The sequence below is a fragment of the Serinus canaria genome, chromosome Z, assembly GCF_022539315.1.
Source record: "Serinus canaria isolate serCan28SL12 chromosome Z, serCan2020, whole genome shotgun sequence".
Classification (NCBI taxonomy): Eukaryota; Metazoa; Chordata; class Aves; order Passeriformes; family Fringillidae; genus Serinus; species Serinus canaria.
The window spans coordinates 49257180-49278656 of NC_066343.1; the positions used below are offsets into that span (position 1 = coordinate 49257180).

General features: G+C 38.7%; 1 protein-coding gene across 7 annotated transcripts in view; it reads right to left on the minus strand.

The window, feature by feature from the left end:
* Positions 1 to 9489: 9489 nt before the first annotated feature.
* The window catches only part of SMARCA2 (SWI/SNF related, matrix associated, actin dependent regulator of chromatin, subfamily a, member 2), a 201783-nt gene continuing 189795 nt past the window's right edge, over positions 9490 to 21477 (minus strand). For all 7 annotated transcript variants that reach the window (XM_050987298.1, XM_018918419.3, XM_018918420.3 and 4 more), the window contains 5 exons: positions 17688 to 17793; positions 16362 to 16463; positions 12281 to 12413; positions 11029 to 11171; positions 9490 to 10388 (listed from right to left, as the gene is read on the minus strand). In XM_050987298.1, coding sequence (XP_050843255.1) covers positions 10353 to 10388; positions 11029 to 11171; positions 12281 to 12413; positions 16362 to 16463; positions 17688 to 17793 — 520 coding nt within the window. In that variant the 3' untranslated portion in view covers positions 9490 to 10352. The remainder of the gene's footprint in view (positions 10389 to 11028; positions 11172 to 12280; positions 12414 to 16361; positions 16464 to 17687; positions 17794 to 21477) is intronic.

Here is a 21477-nt window from a genome sequence, read left to right on the forward strand (position 1 = left end):
CTCCAAGAAACAGGGAGCACTCTCATCTGAGGAATAGTGACACAGGCAGAACAGCCAGTGAGGTTATTGCTGAATTCAGCAGGGATGTGACAGGTAGGGATGAGATGGATGCACTCACCTGAGCTCTGAAAGGGGATGAGCTACCCACCCACACAGCTGGGCTTACCCAAAGGTAATCTTACCCTTAATTAATTCTCATGCCTCAGACAGGGAAGCATGCTCACCTTGAGGAGCTGCTTTTGAATTCGTTTTCACTCCAAGGACTATATCCCAGAATATTCTGGGTTGGAAGAAACTCACAAAGATTATCAGGTCCAACTCAACCCAAGAATCACACCATGAGCCTTACAGCATTGTGAAAAATGTTGCTTGAACTTGTCAGGCTTGGTGACCACTTTCCTGGGGAGCCTGTTCTTCCCTCAACACAGCTCCAGGCCTTTACCTCAGCTCCTGTCACCACAAAGAAGAGATCAGTGCCTGCTCCTCCTCTTCCCCTCACAAGAAAGTTTTAAGTGCAGTAAGGTCTTACCTCAGTCTCCTCCAGGCTGGGCAAGCCAAACTATCTCAGCTGCTCCGTGGGGCTTCCCATTTAGGCTCTTCACCATCTTTGTGGCCTTCCTTTGGACACTCCCCAGCACTGTTGTATCTCTTTTATACAGTGGCATCCAGAACTGCCCCCAGCACTTTAGGTGAGGCTGCCCCAGCTCAGAGCAGAGCAGGACAATCCCCTCCCTTGCCCAGCTGGCCATGCTGTGCCTGATGTCCCCAGGACACAGGTGGCCCTCCTGGCTGTCAGGGCACTGCTGACCATGTTCAACTTTCCACAGACCAGGACCCACTGGTCCCTCTCTGTGGCACTGCTTTCCAGCATCTCATTCCCCAGTCTGTCTGCGCATCCAGGGCTGTGGATTCCACATCTCAGATGCAGAATCCAGTTTCCCTTGCTGAACTTTGTATGGTTGGTAATCTCCCAGCTCTCTAATTCATTGAGGTCTATCTGCAGGGCCACCCTGCCCTCAAGGGATTCAATGGCTCCTCCCAATTTTGTATCATTTGCAAGCTTAAATAATGTCCCTTCAAGTTCTGCATTCAAGTAATTTATGAACTTGTTGAAGAGTGCAGAGTCTAAGGAGGAGCCCTGTGGACTCCCAGTCTGATGCCACCCCATTCACTGTAATCCCTTGTGCCTGACCCACAAGCCACTTACTCACCCATTGCTTGATGTGTTTACCCAGATGTATGCTGGACATTTTGTCCAGAAGGATCCTGTGAGAGGCAGTATTGAAACCTTCACTGAAATCTGAAAGGATTGCCTTAACCGTCTTCCCTTGATCAAGTAAGGGAGTTACTCTGTCATAAAATAAGGTTAATTCTGACAAGCAAAACTTTCCCATCATGAACCTATGTTGGCTGTGACTGATGTCCTTGTCCATTGTCCTTCAGGTGTTTTTCAATACTTCATAGAATAGTATTCTCCATAATTTTGCCAGTCGCTGAAGTGAGACTGCCAGATCTGGAGTTTCCAGGCTCATCCTTCTTGCTCTTCTGGAAAACTGGGACATCAGCCAGCTTCCAGCCAATGGGACCTATCTGGATTCCCAAGTCCATTAGAAAATCTTCGAGAGGTCTCGTGATGACATCAGCCAGCTCTTTTGAGTATTCTCAGATGAATTCCATTGGTCCCTATAGATTTACAAGGAACTGGGAGTTGATCATTCTCGCAGCCACTGTCCTCCAACTCAGGGCCATGAGACCCCTTAATCCATCATTGGCATTGAGGACAGGGGTAAAGGAAGCATAAAACATTTCGTCCATGTCCTTGTTTGTGAGGTGACTGTTCTCGTCCTGTAAGAGGACAGTGTCATTTCTCCATTGTCTTTTTCTATTAACGTGTTTAAAACCCAGATGGGTTTTACTGCCCCCCTCAGTTGTGGCCAGCTTCATCTCCAGTTGAGCTTCAGCATGGCAGATTTTCTCCCTGCAGTGGGGAGCAGCAGAATTTCTGTAATTCTCCCACATCACCTGACCTTGCTTCTGCTGAGCCTACACCTTCTTTTTTTGCCTCTACCTCCCAAAGAAGATTCCTGCTCAGACAAGGCATTTTCTGCCTCCCCTGCTTGACTTCTGGCATTTGGGAATTGCCTCTTCCTATGCCCTTAGAAGATGGTGCTTAAAATGTGACCAGCAGTGACAGACCCCAGCACCTGCAGAAGCATTTTCCCAGGGTACCTTACTCACTAATTGCCTGAGCAGCCTGAAGTCTGCTCTCCTCACATCCAGAGCTGAGGTTTTGCTGGTGCTTTTCTTTCTTTCAACAGATTTTAAGCCAGATTCCTTCATGGTCCCTGTGGTAAAGATAGCCACCAATCTCACTAACACAACCCTTTCTGTCTGGCAAACAACAAATCAAGGAGAGCATCTTTCCTAGCTCTTTCCTCTTAGTACCTGTATCATGAAGTGGTCATCCAGGAGTTCTCCCATCTTCGGACATGTTTGTACCCACTGTATGGTATTCCCAGCTAATGTCTGCCAAGTTGAAGTCCCCCAAAAGAACAAGGGCAGTTGATTAAGAGGGGTCTTCTTAGCTCCTCAAAGAGTAATTCAACTGCATCATCATCCTGGCTGGATCGTCTGTAGCAGCCTCCCATGATGACATCTGCAGATCTTACCCAGAAGCCCACAACTATGGCATTGACAAATGTGAGCTCCACACATTCCAGCCCTTCTGTGAGCAGAAAGATAATACATGTGTGACTTCCCTGAAAATGTTTATGTCTGTGGTGGATGCAGCCTTGGTAGAAGGGTTACAGAGTTTCTGGTTTCTGTAGCTTTCCATACTACTAAGGTCAAAAAAAGTGCACTGAAGGTGCACTTGGCACAGTTGGAAAAGGCAAAGAGCATGAGTCCCAGAAATAGTCAGAATGATAGAATCACTGCATGGCAGAAAGAAAAAATCCATCATTTGAATGGTTGTGAGTAATAAATTCAAGCTTCTCCCCTTAACCTACTGCTTGGTGGCCAAGTCTCAAGTCAGCTGAAATTGGCATTTATAGTCTGGAAACAGGGAGGATGCTTTGAATTGAGTCTGGAAAAAGACAGTAATAGCCTTTTTTTTTTTGCCCATAAGTAGAAATGATCAACGCACCAGATTTAGGACAAGCTGCCTATTTTTTTTTTTTCTTTTGCATTGTTGTTGTTAACCTATGCATCTCAGAGAAATCACTACTTAAATGTACTTTGATTCTGTTATGGAAGTATGGACCCTGCTAACAGCACCTATGTATCCTCCAGTTTCCCTAGAAATAGTGAAAAAATTAACAGAATCATAGAATCTTTAAGGTTGGAAAAGACTTCTAAAATCACTGAGTCCAATCTTGACCAAACACCTCCTTATCAACTAGACCATTTTACCAAGTGCCACATCCAGTACCTTCTTGGCCACCTGGGCACTGCTGGCTCATGTTCAGCTGCTGTCACCAGCACCCCCAGCTCCTTTTCCTGTGGGCAGCTTTGCAGCCACTCTGCCCCAAGGGCAGGACCCAGCACTGGGCCTTGTTGGACCTCACAGCACTGGCCTTGGTCCATGATCCAGCCTGTCCAGATCCCTCTGCAGAGCCCTCCTGCCCTCCAGCAGTTTAACACTCCCACCCAGCGTGGTGTCATCTGCAAACTGAGGGTGCACTCAATCCCCTCATCCAGATCATATATGAAGAATATAAAACAGCACTGACCCCAATACTGAACCCTGGGGAACACCACTGTTACAGGCCACCAGCTGGATGTAACTCCATGGACCACCAATCTCTGGTCCCGGCCATACAGCCAGATTTTAACCTAGCACAGAATACACTTGTCCAAGCCATGGGCTGACAGCTACTCATGGAGAATGTTGTGGGAGTCACTGTCAAAGCCTTTAAGTCCAGCTTTTCCCTTATCCACTACATGGGTAACCCTGTCAAAGGAGGAGATCAAGTTGTACAAGCTGCACATGCCTATCACAAACCTCTGATCCCCTGGTTGTCCTGTACGTGCTGTGTGATGGCACTCAAAACAATCTGCTCCGTAACCCTCCACAGCACGGAGGTCACGCAGGCACACTGTAGCTCCCCCGACCTTTCTTTGACCTTTCTTGAAGATGGGCATCATATTGGCCACACTCCAGGATAAATAATTTTCCTGTAATGACTCAAAATATCTATGACTTAAATCTTTATTATGAAACAGAAACAGTACGATAGAAGATGGCATGAAGACACTGAACAAGAAGTTACATTCAGTGAAGTGATACAGCACTGGAAATTGGTCTAGTAAGGTTTTCTAAAGCAGAAGTAAAATGTTCTTGTTTTCGTTAGACTGCTCCTTATGCCTTTGAATTAACTGCAGTTTTAAGTACCTATTTACTACTTCTGAGTGCTTAAGTGCACTGACATGGAACACTTACAGTCTTTCGTGCATCTGCAGAATGTCTGATATGTTCAGCTTCACTGCTTTCTTCTTTGACCATAATAACTCAAAGAAACTTCTAAAAGTGCAGGAGCACTGACATGTCCCTAGGGTTATGCCACCAGACAACTGCATTAATAGAAACAAGGTGTTCTGGTCTAAAAAAAAAAGCAAAATTCTAAGTGAATCGTCAGGCAATGCCTTTTTCCTCCTTCTTCTCTTTCTCATTTCATGTTAGAATGACAAAGGAGATGGGAAGTAATGCTGCACAATTAAGCACTGACTTCTTTAAGTCTGTAAGGCACTCAAGTACATACAAAATTTATTCCAATGGAATGTGATGGAGAGAAGCTATGCTGGGAGCCCAAGGGGAGAATGCACATAACAGATACTAGTACTGCAAAATGGAGTACAAACCATAATAAAAATAATACAAGTGGATATGAATTCACCTCTACCAGAAGCCATGTCTGTTTCAGAGAGAAAAAAAAATTACATTTGGCTATAAGTAGTTCTCTTTCACTTGCAATGAATTAATGTCTTAGTATTAGGGTCCTCTCTTGATTTTATCTCCATCTCTTGGCATGAAAATACTGATGTAAAGTTTGTATTTGCAGGTGGCAGATGATGTAATACATAACTTAAACCCTTTATGTCACCAAAAGTGATAAATGCAATGACACACCAGTATATGTCACCACAACAATGGATTGTGCATAAAAACATGACACTGAATACCAAGAACAAACCCAGTGAAACAGCTACCTAAATTGGAAGTTACGAAAATGGTCTTTGTTGTGTGTATAAATCTACAATGCAAGTTTTCTTGTCCCTCTGAAAATAAAACTTCATGTTGCAGCAATTTGTTGTGATTCAGCCTCTTTGACAGCAACTTGGCATACAGGGGAAGAAAACAGAAGCTGTCACCATCTAATTGGATAAAGTTTTTGTTCTTACAGTGTCTGCTGTGGTCACAAATATAACAAGGAAGGAAAAACACCACACAGATTGAAATACAAGCTCTTTATACTAGACAGGAGAATATATAACAGCGTCTGATCAAGGTGCAGACTTCAGTATGTTCTTTAACATATCCATCTCTGCGTGAACATTGAGTCAAAATTTGGTAAACACTGCCACACTGTAGCTTCTTCATCAAGCTAATGGAGAGACAAGGACTAGCATCTGGAGAGCAGGTATGACTTCTGCATGAGAAAGAAGTACTATTGTGTCTGTCCAACTCTCACTTGAGTTCTTGGTTATTAAGGGGAAAAAAGAGAGAATGAGTCACCAACTTCCAGTCAACTTTTGTTTTGTAACATGTTTAAATAACTGTTGAATAAATATACTTTCGGACTTTCCTCACAGAGAATAGGCAGGCTGCCTTTGGATAATCCGTCCTGGCATTTTCATTTCAGTGTAATTGACAAAGTTACCCCCAAAATCACAGTCCTTGCTGTTTAAACACTCATATGGCCACAGAGTCCTAAAGTTCTGTCCCTGCTGAATGGAACATCCAGTTCCATCAGAACCAAATTAGGTAAATGCTGACTGGTGACTTGTTTCACTCTTTGCTTATTGCTTTCTTCTCACCTACCTCTACACCTTCATTTAGCACAGAAAGATTAGGGATGATTAACTCCTCAAATAATATACAAGCCACCTGAAAAGATGTCAAATTGTGTACCACTCGCCTCTTGTGTATCACTTACCTCTTTGGCTACCCTGAACCTACTTCCTCTTCTTTTCTAAGGTCAAAACAACCATGTCAACTACTTTTGCTAGCTCCTTTTTTGAACCTATGTTTCAGCATACAGTTCAAGTCCCTACTCAAAAACTGCAGGAACTTTAAAGTATTTCAGAGGTTTTTCAGGAGATGAGCAGAGGGGAAAGCAAGACACCAGCCTAAAAATCCCTTTATAAAAAACTAATTTTGTTTTAGTATTCTGTCTCCTATTTTTAGTATTCTGTTTTCAAGGCTAGACTATGTTTTGGTAAACCTGATCATTCAAGCATTCATGAAAAAGTGACAATAGCTTGGGCATTATTAACAGAGCTATTAACGCTTAGGTAGTTGACAGGACTGAGCATGTATTGACAGCTCAATAACTGCATACAATTTTGAGATTTAACACTGCATCAATTCAGCCTATGTCTCAGTGTGCACAGAGGCTGTCACAGCATTTGCTGTCTTCATGCCTCCACAATCATTGAGTCATCAGCTTCATTCATGAGCTGAGGGAGTGAGAAATACTTTGCATTGAGGACCAGACACATTTAAGGAGGAAGCCATTTATACCAACGATGAGAAAATTCTGTATTTTCTTTGTTTCTTTCAGCAGATGTGAGGGGAAAGAAACATTACTAATAGCATCTGAAATGTATAAAAGATGTTAAATGTTTTTCATCTGGCTCACTTACACTGCTGCCTACTTCCCAGGAGAAATCAATGCATCAAGAAAATACCTTGCTATTTACTTCACTTTTCTTCTCTTCATCAGAGCTCAAGCTACACCACTTCCAATTTTATTACACTACTTTTGGAACTACAGCAGGAAATGAGCTAGATTTCCTCAGTGTGGACTGCAGCATTGTGCTTTTTTGGGTACAGTCCTAGAGTTATTTCAAGTGTTTTGTTTGTCACTTTGTACTAGAGAGGAATTCCGTAAAGGAGAAAACAGTTCCACCTTAAACACAGATTTGTACATAACTTAAGTAAAGATTTTCTCCTTTTTTTGGTAAACAATTAGGAAAGTTACACAAGACAACATTTTTCCCAGTACCTTTTTTTTTTTTTTTTTGTATAGCAATGTACTAAGATTGCCAGGAAGACAATTCATCTTGAAAAATACAGTCAATTCAAACAGAGAAACAGCCAGATAGCAAATAAAATTCTACTCTGGTAGAAATGAATTAAAATCCTGAGCAAAATAACAGGACCAACTGCAGTGGAGGCATAAGCACGGCTTACATCCTAAATCTACTTTATTTTAATGCTAAAAAATATTTGCAGGTCTTCTTCCTAAATCTACTTTATTTTAATGCTAAAAAATATTTGCAGGTCTTCTGGGGGTTTTCTGAAACTCAGAGAGGAAATTCAAAATATTATGAAATTACTTAAAGCTAATAAAAGAAAATGCAGTAAGAATGCAATTGTATTTCTTCATGCAAACTGGTATCATCATATGACTTAGTTATTGACCAAACACAAAGCTACTTTCAATTTCAACAGAAATGTTGCATCTTCTTAGTTAATTTTTATTATCCAGCTAAACGCCCATCTGCAAATAACGAGTTCTTGAAAAATAAATGATACTGGTTCACTGCAAAGTCATCAGTGACTCTGGGGATGGGTAATGTGATACTGTGCCTATTATATCCAAGTTAGCAGTTTAAATCCAGTCTAGGCAGCAGTGACTGGAGCCTACTGCCACAGGATTTTTGTCATGTGTAACAGGTTAGTAGATTTGGTTCATTTTGCAATGAAACAAATAATATTTCTCTATGTTCTTATGAAACTGCCAATGAAAACTAAACTATCCTGCATCATAGAATCACAGGACTATAGGCAGGCACCTCTGTAGGTCATCTGGTCCAATCCCTCCACTCAAGTAGGGCCATGTGGAGGTGGCTTTTAAGTAATCTCCACGGGAGACTAAAGCTCTATGGGGAATTTGTTCCAGGGTTCAGTCACCTTCATAGGAAAAGTTTCACAATATTCATAGGCACTGCTTGTGATTTCAGTGTGCGCCCACTGCCTCTTGGTCCTGTCCTGAAAAGATCCTGGCTTTGCCTTCTGTGCACCTTCCCTTTCCCAATACTAATTAACATCAACAAGATGCCTTTGAGCCCACTTTTCTTCATGCTGAACAGTGCCAGCATTCTCAGACTCCCTGTGTATGTCATGAGCTCCACTCCTTTAACTATGCTAGTGGCCCTTTCCTGGACTTGAGTCTCCAGTATGTCCATGTCTTATCTTCAGCTGCAGTCCACTACTGGACAAAGCACACATCCCAACAGTGCTGAGGTGAAGGCAAGGATCTCCTCTCTGGACCTGCTGGCAACACTCCTCCTAATACAGGCTAGGATACCCTCTTTGCACTGTTGCCTCATGTTCATTGCTGGCTCACATTCATCTTTGGCTCACTTCATGTCCACCAGGACTTAGTTCTTTGCAATGCTGCTTCAGACACTGGTAGCATCAATGTGAGCCTCTGAGATCAATGACACCTCTCTGTGAAATAGTGGGTCCTCCATTCACACTAGAATACAATGTTTGAAATTGCTGAACCTAAGCAAAGCTGACTTCTCTCAGTGCAGGGCTAATATAAGCAAATGGGCACCAGTCCAACTTACTGATCACTTTTCAAATGAGCTACAGAAATCTGAAACAGTTAACATACTGCAAGGCAGCATGAAGAGATTTATTGGAGACACAATCTCAGAAGTTCATATAACAAAGAAATGTTCTGTTTACAAAGAGGCTTCTAGGTTTGAACATTTTTTACGCAAGATATGTTCAACTCTAAGTTTTGGTTTTGTAGAGTAGCAATGTTAACTGCAAATATATAGTTTGAATGTTTAGATCACTGCATCATATTGCATCACCACTGTGATACCTCAAGATAAGACTTTAAATAAAGTGACTTATGGTGGGCTGACTGCCTGCATAACTAATTGTATTCATGCCCACTAAGGCATATGGATATATATTTCCTGAAAGAAAAAGAAAAGAGTTTATTTTATTGCTTTATCACTTCAATTGTAAATAAGTAATGAATTATGCTTTTATTTCAAGGTAGTAGTCTTCTACTTCAATTTTATTATTCTTTAACATGTATTGCGTATCTTCTCTCCATCTCTGAAAATACTTTTATGATATGTGGATTTTACATCGAGGAAGGACCAAAGTGGACTTGTCTACAGGAGATACTCCTGCTCTCTCCTTGCTATTATAAAAATATTTTTGTGGAACTCGTAACACAAGGCTGCATCTTTTGAACTAAAAACGTTTTATCTCTTTATTAGGAAAACACCAACACCATATTCTTCAAAATTACTGGAATTTTATTTGCCTCAGGCTTATGACTTGCAACCAAAGACATTGTGCAAAGAAAGCAAAGATTAAGTACACTTTAGGGAAAAGGTGATAATCCACATTGGTAACATAGAAGATCAGTCTGATGAAAGAAGCCATACGTTACACTATATAGATTGCAATATTCAATAGCATTTTTAAACCAACTTCTTTAATAGAGAAAAAAAAAGTTAAGCAAAGTTTACAGTAGACATAAATTTGATACAATTCAAAAAGGCTTTTTCTGAAGATCATCAAGCATAAAGTGGAAAAATGTATATGGGGTAAGGTGTATGAAAGCTAACTACTGAACATTTAGAAGCTATTAAACAAAGTTGCATATATGTACCACAGTGTAAAAAACCAATACAGGACAAATAAAAAATTTGAAAACGGCCTGATGAAAAATAAAGTAACCAGTGGCTTTTAATGACTTCTCCTGGTTATCAGTGCTACAAAAGACTTTTTTTTTGTTGCCTTTCTGATGCCACTGAAAAAAAACCTTATCAAATGATAAAACCAGGCACAATCAAACCATTACGAAGTCAAAACCAGCCCAGAGAAATATACTATCAACCCACATTTTCCCTCAAAAGGTTTCTCCGTTGTTTTTTGAGGCCCATTTGGTCACAATATGTTACATTTTTTTGCCTTTTTTACACCATGATATCATATGTTTGTCTGGCACTATCCTAAAGCTAATTTATAGAGAATGAGAATACAGAAATGACCCAATGTCTATTTGACAAAAAGAATTCACTGGATGTAAAATAGGAGAAAAGAGAAGAGAAGGGGAAGGGGTCAGTTCTGCCAAGAAAATAAACCCTATGGATCACTCATCATCACTTCCGCTTGCTTCCGACTGGTCCTAGAGGTAAGAGACACAAGACAAGTCAGAAATTCTTTCCAGCTGTTCTGTGGAATTTGTTAAAGAAGGAAAAATAAAAGGAAGTATGAAGAAGAAATATGACAATTAAACTGACAAATCAAGATAGCCTGAAGAAAGGTACTGTGTTATCTAGTATTTCTCTTTCATGAAATTTCATCTAATTGCTGTAGACTTCTTTAGAGAGGAAAGACAGAGAGTCAGGAAACACCAGGTCTTTCTTTCTATCCAGACATTTAAAAACAACTAGGAAGACATCTATTTTCATTTGCTGCAATAATAGAAGCACCCACTAAAACAAAGGTAAAAAATAATCAAGCTGTAAGTTTTTCATCTGTGGACAAAAGCAAACAGACCATGAGACTTAAAGATTCAATGAATGTAGGAACAGCTCGAAGAAATAAGATCCAAACTTCTTAGACTTCTTGTCTTCCAGAACTGGTATCAGTTTTCATAAGCACACTCAGGTACAGTTAACACCCCCACCCAATTCTCTCAGGATGATGACTACAAGTTAAATATGTGCTTAAGCATGAATAGTTGAGAATTCTGACAGCAAGCAGAACAGGGCAGAGACGCAATCACTGCAACCACTTCCACAGTCTCACTGAACAAAACTTACATTTTCATCTTGATCCTCATCACTATCATCATCACTCACGACAGGCTTGGCTTTTGCTCTGCTTTGCCTCTTCTTGCCTTTACCTTTCTCCCGACTTTTTTCATCCTTCTTATTCAACTTGATTTTGACTTTCACTGATTTTGCTGCAAAAAGTTCAACAGAGTACATTAATGTAACATTCACTTATCAGCTTTAAATGCTGTCTCTTGTTCACAGAAATTCACCTCTGGTAGCAGCCTGAAAAGGCATTCCCCTCTGACTTTACATGGGCTGTGGAACAACAAAGCAAGAGGTATTTGCTTTATTTCTCTTGTTTTCAATAGTTGTAACAGTAATATATTAAACTATAAAGACTAACTTTTAGCTAACCGTATCCATTTTCTTTTGATTCTCAGAATGTATGGTGTGCACAGATAGTATATGGTCCTTTGAAAAGATATACATTTAAAAGCATTTTCTTCCTTAGCATAGAAATATTTAGCCTTTGTATAAACAGACTTTTTTTGTATTTTAAAGTACAGAAGTTCTATGTGGAGGTTACTGGCGAATTTTGAGTTGACACGTTTCTAAAGCACATGTTATTCTGATTCCAGAATATCCATTCATTTCCAAATGAGGTACTAAAGTAGCATGCTTAGCACACACATGTGACACACTTGGAAGGGTAACTCAGGGCCAAGCACTACAGCTTCTGTAACCAGAGAAAAGGGGTAGCTGGAATTAGATGTACTAGATGGCACAAAGTGCAATTAAGGAATCCATCCTTCTCCACTTCATCATGTTTCCAAACCTACAGGGACTTAATGAGTGCTCTGAAACAATCAGAGTTTCACTTAGTCCTTGTCACACTGAAGAGTGTTTTCAACATAATCTGGTTCTTAACCATGTGATGAACTTTGTACGTCACATCATGCATGAAGGTTGACCACTTGCCAATAAAGACTGTCTCCAGCCTTTTCAGGCACTTCCATTTACAAACATCATGAACAGGCCCTGAAGGGCTTATAAACAATTATGGTCACCCACAAAACACCTCCACAAATTGTTTTTGGCTTAGGAGTAGCTTAAATAGAAGTAAGCCAGGACACCCAGTTGAAAGACCAAAACAATGTTACACCTAAGCAACCCTAGTAAGAAACTACTTCCACCAACAGAAAACAGAACCTAATAATCTGTCTCCACGCAGAAGCAGCATAACCTGCTCTTCCATCCCCTGAAACATTTCTTTGTCAGTATATAGCTGGGGACTCACATTCTGATTCTGATTCTTCTTCCTCATCTTCTTCTTCATCATCATTGCTTTCATCCTCACTTTCTTCTTCTTTGGCTATCTTCTGTCGTGCACTTTTGAACACAGACTGAAGAACAATGGAGTCCTCATAGATCTACAGTACAGGTACAAAGTCTGTCAGAACTATGAAGTCAAGCAGAATCAGAAATTCACACCATAGACCTAAATTTCCAGTCCAAGTCTATGGAATACATGCCCTTTTCTAACACCAAGCAATAATGTCTGTTGCATGAATTGTATAAGAAATGCCAACATTCACTCTTCATGCTATAAATGAAGAAATTTGTCAGTAGTGAGCTGCAAAGAAACAACTCTTACACGGTATTACATCTAAAACGTCTAGTTAATGTTTTTCTTGTTATTTCTACTACCATAGGAACTATTGTGCATTTTCATCAGATCATAACACCCTTGAAAACCTGCCAAAGGAACAAACTTCAGCAGTAAGCACCATAATTGAAACACGAGTTATCATCTGACAATACAGTTAATAATGACAAATAGCTAACCCTCATTTAATTCTCTTTAGGTTTTTTCTGAAATTCAAAGAGGCTACAAGGAAAAGAATTTATCACAAGCAGCCCATCCCTTCCTTCCTCTCACATCTAAAAAGACTAAAAAAGAAAAAAATTAGGGCTTCCTCTAAATTGAACATGTGTTCTCAAACATTCTCTAGTATCCAAAGTATCTTTGGTACATTAGATTTTCTCTTCAACCTCCACCAGGAGGGGACTCTCAAGAGTGAACTTTTGGCTTGCAACATATTTCTTAGATTTAACAAAGTAAAAATCTTGCTGTGTTGCTGAGTATCAGATTCTCTGTCATCACCTGAACAAATGATCTAGTGTGGTTTGTTTTGTAAAATGGCAGAAAACAAGCACTGCACAATTCAGCTTTAAAAAATTAAGAATCATTCCTAGAGGAGTATAGAGGCACAGACTGCATTTGATTTTATCATCATCATCATGATCATCATCATGATCATCATTTACCTTGGCTGTCCGTCATTCTACTCCTCAGGTTAAATGACACACTTTCTTGTATAAAGGGACACCAGGTATTTGTAACAAAAATAATGGGAGGATTTTTGGCTGCCATTATGCAGTCTGTATCCTAAATGTGATAGAAGTGGTCTAATACTATGTGGGTTCAACAAGCTGAATTAGAATAAGTTTCTTCAGAGTACTTAACATGAAATATCCAATTCCTACTTTTTTAACTTGACCACGATGTGCTTTTTTTGAAAAACTGCCTTTCACTGTGGATTGCTCCCCATTCTCTGATTTCCTATGTGCTTTTTGTTTTGAGATGTTTGACTGCTCTCAATCATTGTAAAATTTTATTGTATTTATTATCTATAAAAAATAATCCTGAATGTTTTGAGAAGGCTGCTCTCCTATCTTATGACATTAGTGAGCTGTGAGACTCTAGAACTTCCTTCCTTAAAGTCAAATAATAATTGACTTTCTCTTATACCTATTTCTTTTCAAATCAGCTATTGCTAGAACCTACCGAATTCCTCTTGGGAACAATTTATTTTTCATAAATATAAACCTAGCATATTAACTGTTCTTAGGAATGGGTCTTTCAACTAACCTTCTGCTCTTTCTCACAAAAAACATTTTTCTAAGACAAAAAGAATTAATGACCTGTATGACTTTTTTTTTCTAACGCTGGTCACTACATATTTAGGGCATCAATGTGACCCAGACTTTTAAACCGTTTCCTAATGAAATACAGAGGTTTCAAAAATTATTTTAACCTTCTTTATGTGGAATTATTTGTAATATTCCTATCTATTTTGATACACAAAAAACCCCATGTGGCTGCTTCATGAAAATAGAAATTTTATTATTTTGACAGAAACCCAATTCCAACAGGTTTCAAAAAATCAAGCAACAATGACAGTAGAACTTCCTTCAAAAAGGGAGAAGCAACAACAAAAGATCTTTGCAACAAATTACAACATTCATGAGAAATCTTCTGTCTGAAGAGACACACAAGCATCTTTAACCCTGTACACATCTGCGTGTCTACTACTTGTTTGACTACTATAACCTGAAAAGCTTTTCAAAACACTGAGGTTTCATTGAGGACAAAAGCCTTAACACATAAAGTCATTCTATTCATGAAAACCTTGAATAAGCTTTCATTGCAGATGAAACTGCTTTATGCCAAGGAAAAGCAGTAGGCACCACACTAAGAGAACACCTGAAGGTGACTGAGTGCTGAAAAAACTAGCTGAATTAGCCCTTCTTCTTAGCCCTTGTTTTGAGTGTACACACAAATAATCTACTGAAGTCAATTGAAGTCAATGTCAGAGGAAAGGGAGACCAGAACTATAACAAAGAACACAAGGTATCATGGAAGTCTGGAAAACTGGAGGACTACTGCAGAAATGTCCTGCAACTAAGGGGAAATAAAAATGAATGCTCTGAGAACTTTACAGAAAAAAAAAAAAAAAAAAAGAAAAAAACCATCTTAGATACACACTATTTAGCTTTCATGATATAAAAAGTAAAACAAATGGTGGTTCACTGGAACAAAAAATAATACTACAACACTGATAGATGTTATTTCCAAACAGAGCAGCAGTATCTAACACTAACACTTCTATTCACTCAGGATTACTCATCTCAATTCTACAATCTCTGCGCAACAAGACATCAGTTTTGCATAAGTAGGTTGAGTCATTCTGATTGTGAATAATTTCATTATTTTTCTCATTTCACCACTGGGGTTTTTTTACCTCTTTTATCTCCTCTACCAACCTTTACCATTTTCTGAAGTCTCATTTATACTTTTTGTTATTAACTTTCCTTCACTTTTTTCTCCCTCTTGTTATAATTAGATACTTATTTTCTCCCTCTTGTTATAATTACATACTTATAGCCATTTTACTGCTATATGAATAAGTAGTAAACTGAAAATCTACATCTGAACATGTAGCAAAATTTTGTCTCAAGATTTCTACCATAATTAATTTACTTTTAAAAATGTTTTCAGCTGATTTCTTTGTAGTTGCTTCCATGTAACTGAAGACAGTAAAAAAAATCCCATGTACATATTAAAGAAATAACTTTTTCTGTCTTTTGATATCAAAAATAATCACTAAATGATGAACTGACTCCAAAAATTCTTTCTAATAAATTCCATACTAATTTTTAATTCTCAAAATCTAACATAAACTCCCTAATTTAGCTAAATGTTATCATTAATGTTCAGAAATTTTAAGAAAACATTTGTTATTGGCAGCATCATCCTTCAGCTTACTTTTATTTAGCCTTCAAATAACATCTTTTTTTATGTTTCCCTAACATCTCTTTCATGTTAGGGAAACTGTCTTCAGGGTTCTGCTTCAACTGAATATTGTGTTTGCATCATACTTTTTGGATCTCATCTTTAAAAATAATCATCCAAGACTGTGTTTCACTGTATTGTAAGACAATTTTCTTATCTGTCTTATATTCTGTAACTGCCATCCAAACGTCATAGTCTTTCCTTTTGTATAAGCACCCTGCTCTGAATTTTGAGCCCACTCATGCATGGGAAACATCTGTTTGAGATGAGTTTGCCTTCTAAACCTGAGACTCATCTTTCAATAATAAAAGAAATTTAAAAAACAGAGGCTTCAGAGGCTACATAAATCTTTACTGATGGACAATCCTGAATTTTTATCTTCCATTAGCAGAAATGAAGAGTGTTCTATGATGTATTTCTTCAATATCCTGTCCTAGAGCTGTACTGTTAGCATCTGCTACTTCTGTGATGCACTGTGGAAAACCTAAACTGATATATCACTTCACACACTGCCTTTCACCACAGATTCAAAACCACAGAGTCTTAATGAAGTTTTAAAGTACACACAGATCAGAAAAAACTGATCTCAGAATTAGCTCTAAAAACATATTTTCTGAAAATACACAAGAAATGAAACAGAGTTTTTTACAAAAACAGTAAACAACAAGCACTAAAAATGTTAGATAGGGGAAACCCTATGTTTAACAGAATTTATGTTGAATAGAAATTAACTCATTCAGACCTGAGATCCCTCCAAGTTGAATGTCTGTGCATTGTGACACAGCAACATGACATCTTTTTCCAAATCCCCAAGACTCCGATATTTATGGTTGCGAATTCGTTCCTGTTGCATTTGTTGAGGAAATGAATACAAGTATTGACGGGAAGCCGTGCAGAAAGAAGAACAGCAGAGAGGAAACTGAATTAATATTGGATTAAACACACTAAAAGCTTTCTCTTAAAAAATTTTACCTAAGCATCAAGATAAAAATCTGTTTAAAACAGAATGTCTTCAACCATTTTGTTAGCATATTATTAAAAAAATACATCAAGGTAAAAGAGCAAAAATTATGCAATTTCTTTGTGAACTGTAAGAGTTAAAAGCAAGAAAAATGGAGCTCTTTTGGTAAAAGAAGTTCAAGTTTTGTCTTCATAGGAAAGAAACCCAGTAACTGTAACACAAGTGAAAGATACAGAATTATGACATCACTCAAGCTGCAACATGCTGCCAAGACCCCATCTACCAAACTCTGTTTGGATCTGACCTGGCTCTTCCAAGGTATGAGACTAGGGTCTAGAAGGGGAAGCCCTATGAAGAGCCGAGTACATTTAGTCTGTTCAGCCTGGAGAGGAGGAGACTTATGGGAGACCTCACTGGGGTCTACAAATTCCTTATGAGGGCAAGTGCAGGGGCACTTCCTGGACTCTTCTCTGTGCTGACCAATGGTAGGACCTGAGGGAATGACCTGAAGTTGTGTCAGGGGAGGTTTAGGTTGGATATCAGGAAAAAGTTCTTCACCCAGAGGGTGGCTGGGCACTGTTACAGGCTCCCCAGGTAAGTGGTCACAGTACCAAACCTAACAGAGTTCCAAAAGTGTTTGGACAGTGCTCTCAGGCACATGGTGTGATTCCAGTGTGTGTCCTGTGCGGGCCAGGAGTTGGATGTGATAATACATGAGCATCCCTTCTAACTCAGGATATTTATGGTTCTATGATTTTAAACGTAGGTATAGGTATATTCCCCGAGAACTATGAAATCTTTGTCAACAGTGTGTTTTTACCAAATCTGTTGACAGATTCACAAAGAGGTCTTTGCAAAAAAGGCACTGAGATGTCATCTCTGTAACATTACTATAGTTTGATTTGGCCTTGAAATTACAATGATACACTGCAATATACATCAAACAAAATTACTAACAAATTGTGTGACAATGTTTAAAATTTAATCCATCATACAGGTGGCATGAAATATTAATATTGTTATTTTAAAAACAATGTTATGGTCACACTTCTGTAAAACAAAAAGAAATGGAGGAACCTGCACTTCCAAAATTCCTCCAATCTTTACCTTTATCTTTTTGAAGTCCACTGGTTTCCTAATCAATTCATAATACTCTGGTAGTTCTTTCCTGGATGGGAGCTGAATGAAGACTTCACTTAGCTGCCGTCCTGAACTGATGAGAAAAACAAACCATATGGAAAGGAATTATTACAACTTTCTCACAAAACACACACACACAATCTAATAGTATGAAAAAAATTAAAATAATGGAATAAAATAATGTTTTTTTCTTTCAAAGAGTTAGAAACTAAACCCTGATTTTTAAATTTGGTACAGACCATTAACTTACAATTTGAAATTTGAAACTGTAGTCCTAACATATCATTAATATGTCAATGACATCTAACATCACTAGGGATGAATACATAGAGAGGAGGCTTTATGAAAGAAGAATTAGGATTTGCATCTGAATTCCACAGTCTTTTGCTGAGTACACTCCTATTGTTTCCTTGTTCAGTAATTTTTAGCAATTCTCCCTTCAGTCACTCTTTAAATTTGTCTTCTTGATCACTATATGGTTAATCTTGTAATTCCTCATTATAGCAAACCATTCTGATTTCCATTATACTATATGCTGATTGCTATTACACTAACTCGATGTTACAACCAAAAAAATGAGTAACTTCTATTAATGACTGTTGGGTTTCTGGAAAGATCATTCCAACTATATTGAAAATCACTACTGCCATTTGTACCTCTTAATTAATTTGAAATAAAGTGACAGATTTTCTACACAACTTTTATACTATCAGAACATTGCCTATAATGAATGATAGAATCATACGTCTAAGTATGGATACTTAGACGTATCCATACTTCCCACTGTTCATGCTCTTTTAATAGCTATTATAACACTTTTGTATTGAGGATCTTTTTTTCATCTTCTGATTTGTCATTTTCCAAATAATATATGGCTACAAGTCACCTTGAGAGAAAATGTGCTGATGACGCTTACGGGTATAGGTGGTTTTTGGTTGGTTTTGGTTGGGTTTTTTCCCCCATGTGCATGTAATTTTTGCAGAGTAGCAGAAAAAAGCAGTTTTGTGAAGAACTGCACACAGCATTCACAAGTATTTCCCAGTTCACATTCACATGCTTCCTTCTCCCCAGCTACTCCAGAAAGGCCCTGTTTTCGCAGCTGAATTTTCAGATAGTGTCTCAGGAACATCAAACTCACAGGAGTTGGGCAAAAAAGCTACCAAGTACTGTTTCCTTCTGGGTTTTCTCTTGCAACCACACTTCAGAGTGGTGTAGGATCTTACCAGACATTGAACTAAAACTGAACTGAAGGTTAACTGAAGCAATTCTGCAATGGAGAATAAGGATGATAAAAAGCATGAAGTTAGCAACAGCTCTCCCCTTTATGGAAGTAATTAATGCTTACTATACAGTATGCCTTTCTTAATGCCTGAGGTAACATCAGAATTTGAGAAGTACTATTTTTCTTATGGACCTGATAGATTAATTAACAAGAAGGAATAAACAGATTTTCCTCATTTCCTAACTATCTGGTGCTCACCTAATCCATGATTTTTTATTCTTCTCAGTTTGGTCCTGAGACAATGCTGCTCCTTCCATCACAGAGAACAATAATGTAAATAATCTAATTTCAGACTGCTAATCAGCACTGTTCTACAGAAACTTTGACACTAACTGGCAGCTAGACTATTTTTTCATTCAACACAGACCTAGAAACCAAAAGCCTCTGTCTCATCCTGTACAGTTGTGTCAGACTTGCAGCAGCAGCAGCAGCAGCAGCAGCAGCCCTTGCTGCTCAGCAGTAGCTGCCAAGCTGCCTCCGGGGTCTCAGCAAGGTTCTGGCACACACCTGAGAGCGCTCCTGGGTGTGGCTGCTGCAGGTGAGACAAGGCACTGGGCCTTCGGTGCATCCCCGTCCCAGGAGGGGACAGTGAAGTCTCTGTACTCCTCCTACAACTTACAGCCATTGGGATAGATACCCACAGAGACCACTGGCAGCTGAGTAGCAGCTACTAGCAACTTCAGCCAACAGATCTAATTTATTTGGGAAGAACCCTGTTACTGAAATAGACAAAAGCATACAATGGCCAGGTAACTGTCACAGCCAAGTCTTATTTATTTCTCTCTTGCCAGCAAATGTGACATTTTGGCCACTGCACCTGCCACCTCCTTTGGTACGGACTCACATGTTCATTACTTTTATATTTCCCCTGTCCAAGTGTTTATAGAATGGATTTAAAGGCACCAACTTTGTTCCTGACCTGTGTGTCTGTGTCATGCTACATGACAGAACCTGTCTTCATCACAGATTGCCCTCTCACAGTGAAACTGGAAGCAATACAAGGAAAAGCAATGCATTATATATATGTGTTTCTATTAATTTGAAGTTTGAAGACTGCATCTTGGGTCATAGAGGGAAGTGTTGAGCAGTAACAGCTGCAACTGAGATCAGTGGAATTTCTTCTGAACAGATACAACACTACGAAAACCAGCAACTGAATCTCTGGTGCCCAAATGGTATCTTAAAATTTAAGCTTCTATTCCCCGTTTATAAAATGAACATAAAATACTGCAAAACATTCAGACTTCTTAGGAGCATTATACAGAAGCCTAGTGACAATTCAGCCATTCCTAAGTGATAAGTGCCCACCTTACACATGCAAGGCACTGATTGTGAGGAAAGCAAAACAAAACAAAGCAGTATCCTGTTGCACCATTAAACAGCACACTGTAACTTACCTGCCTGCGCCTGAGTACACTCTGAGTGTGGATTAGCTGTACAGAAGGACTATCACTGCTGGGTTTTATTTCAGCAGCCTTAACGGAAATTCCTATGTGAATAAAATTTCTGAACCACGGATGCTGGGTTTCTTCAACTGTGCTTCAGAGTATAATACTAAACAGAACTACTTCAGTAAAAACCAAACAGGTACCAATAAACTAATTTTAATCAAATTTTAAAACATGTTTAGCCTATTTGTCCTACTGAAGTCGTTTCTGGCTGTATTCTTTTCTCTTTTTACATACACATTCTCTTACACACCCACCTTATATGGTATTTTATATTAAAAATACAATTCATAAATTATTAAACAGCAATATTCCATTTTCAAGAATAGTGCAAACCCAGCCAACTATGATTTGTTCACACATTCTATTAAACTAAGAAGGCCTCAGAAAACCCTCAAGCTTTTGCTTGATACAATTAATTACTGAAAATTACTTATGGCCGTGAAAGAAAAAGCATTAAGGGCATGACCCAAGACTACAGCCTGATTTTGTCTACTCAGATCAATAACAGCTTGTTCTGTTCTATGATTTTTATAGAACCTACTCTTACAAAGAAGAACTATCTTCCACTCCCACTGTATATGTGCATCCATACTATAAACAAATGGGATCTTTTCTAACAATCTCAAATTGCTGTGTTGTGGATACAGTAGGTGAAAATCATTAATTATTAGTGCAACTCTGATTTGAATCCTTTTGCTCACTTACGTAATTAGAAAATAATAACCACAACAACTACCACATAAAAATCATGTGCAGTAAAAAAAAAAAACAAACCACCACTTATGGTTGCCTAGCAACTAGCAGGCTACGTGCTGAAAAGAAGAAGGACCAGAATAAATTAAAAGATCTGACTGCGAAAGAACTGTGACAGTTCATTGCTACTGCACCAGCTCAACATGCTAGTCCCATGTGTGCTCACATTAAAAACATTTGCATACTGCACAAGTTAAAACAGCATTAAGAAATTCTGCTTATTGAGAAAATTTTGCTTAGAAAAATATTGGTGTGCAATGTTTTCAATTTT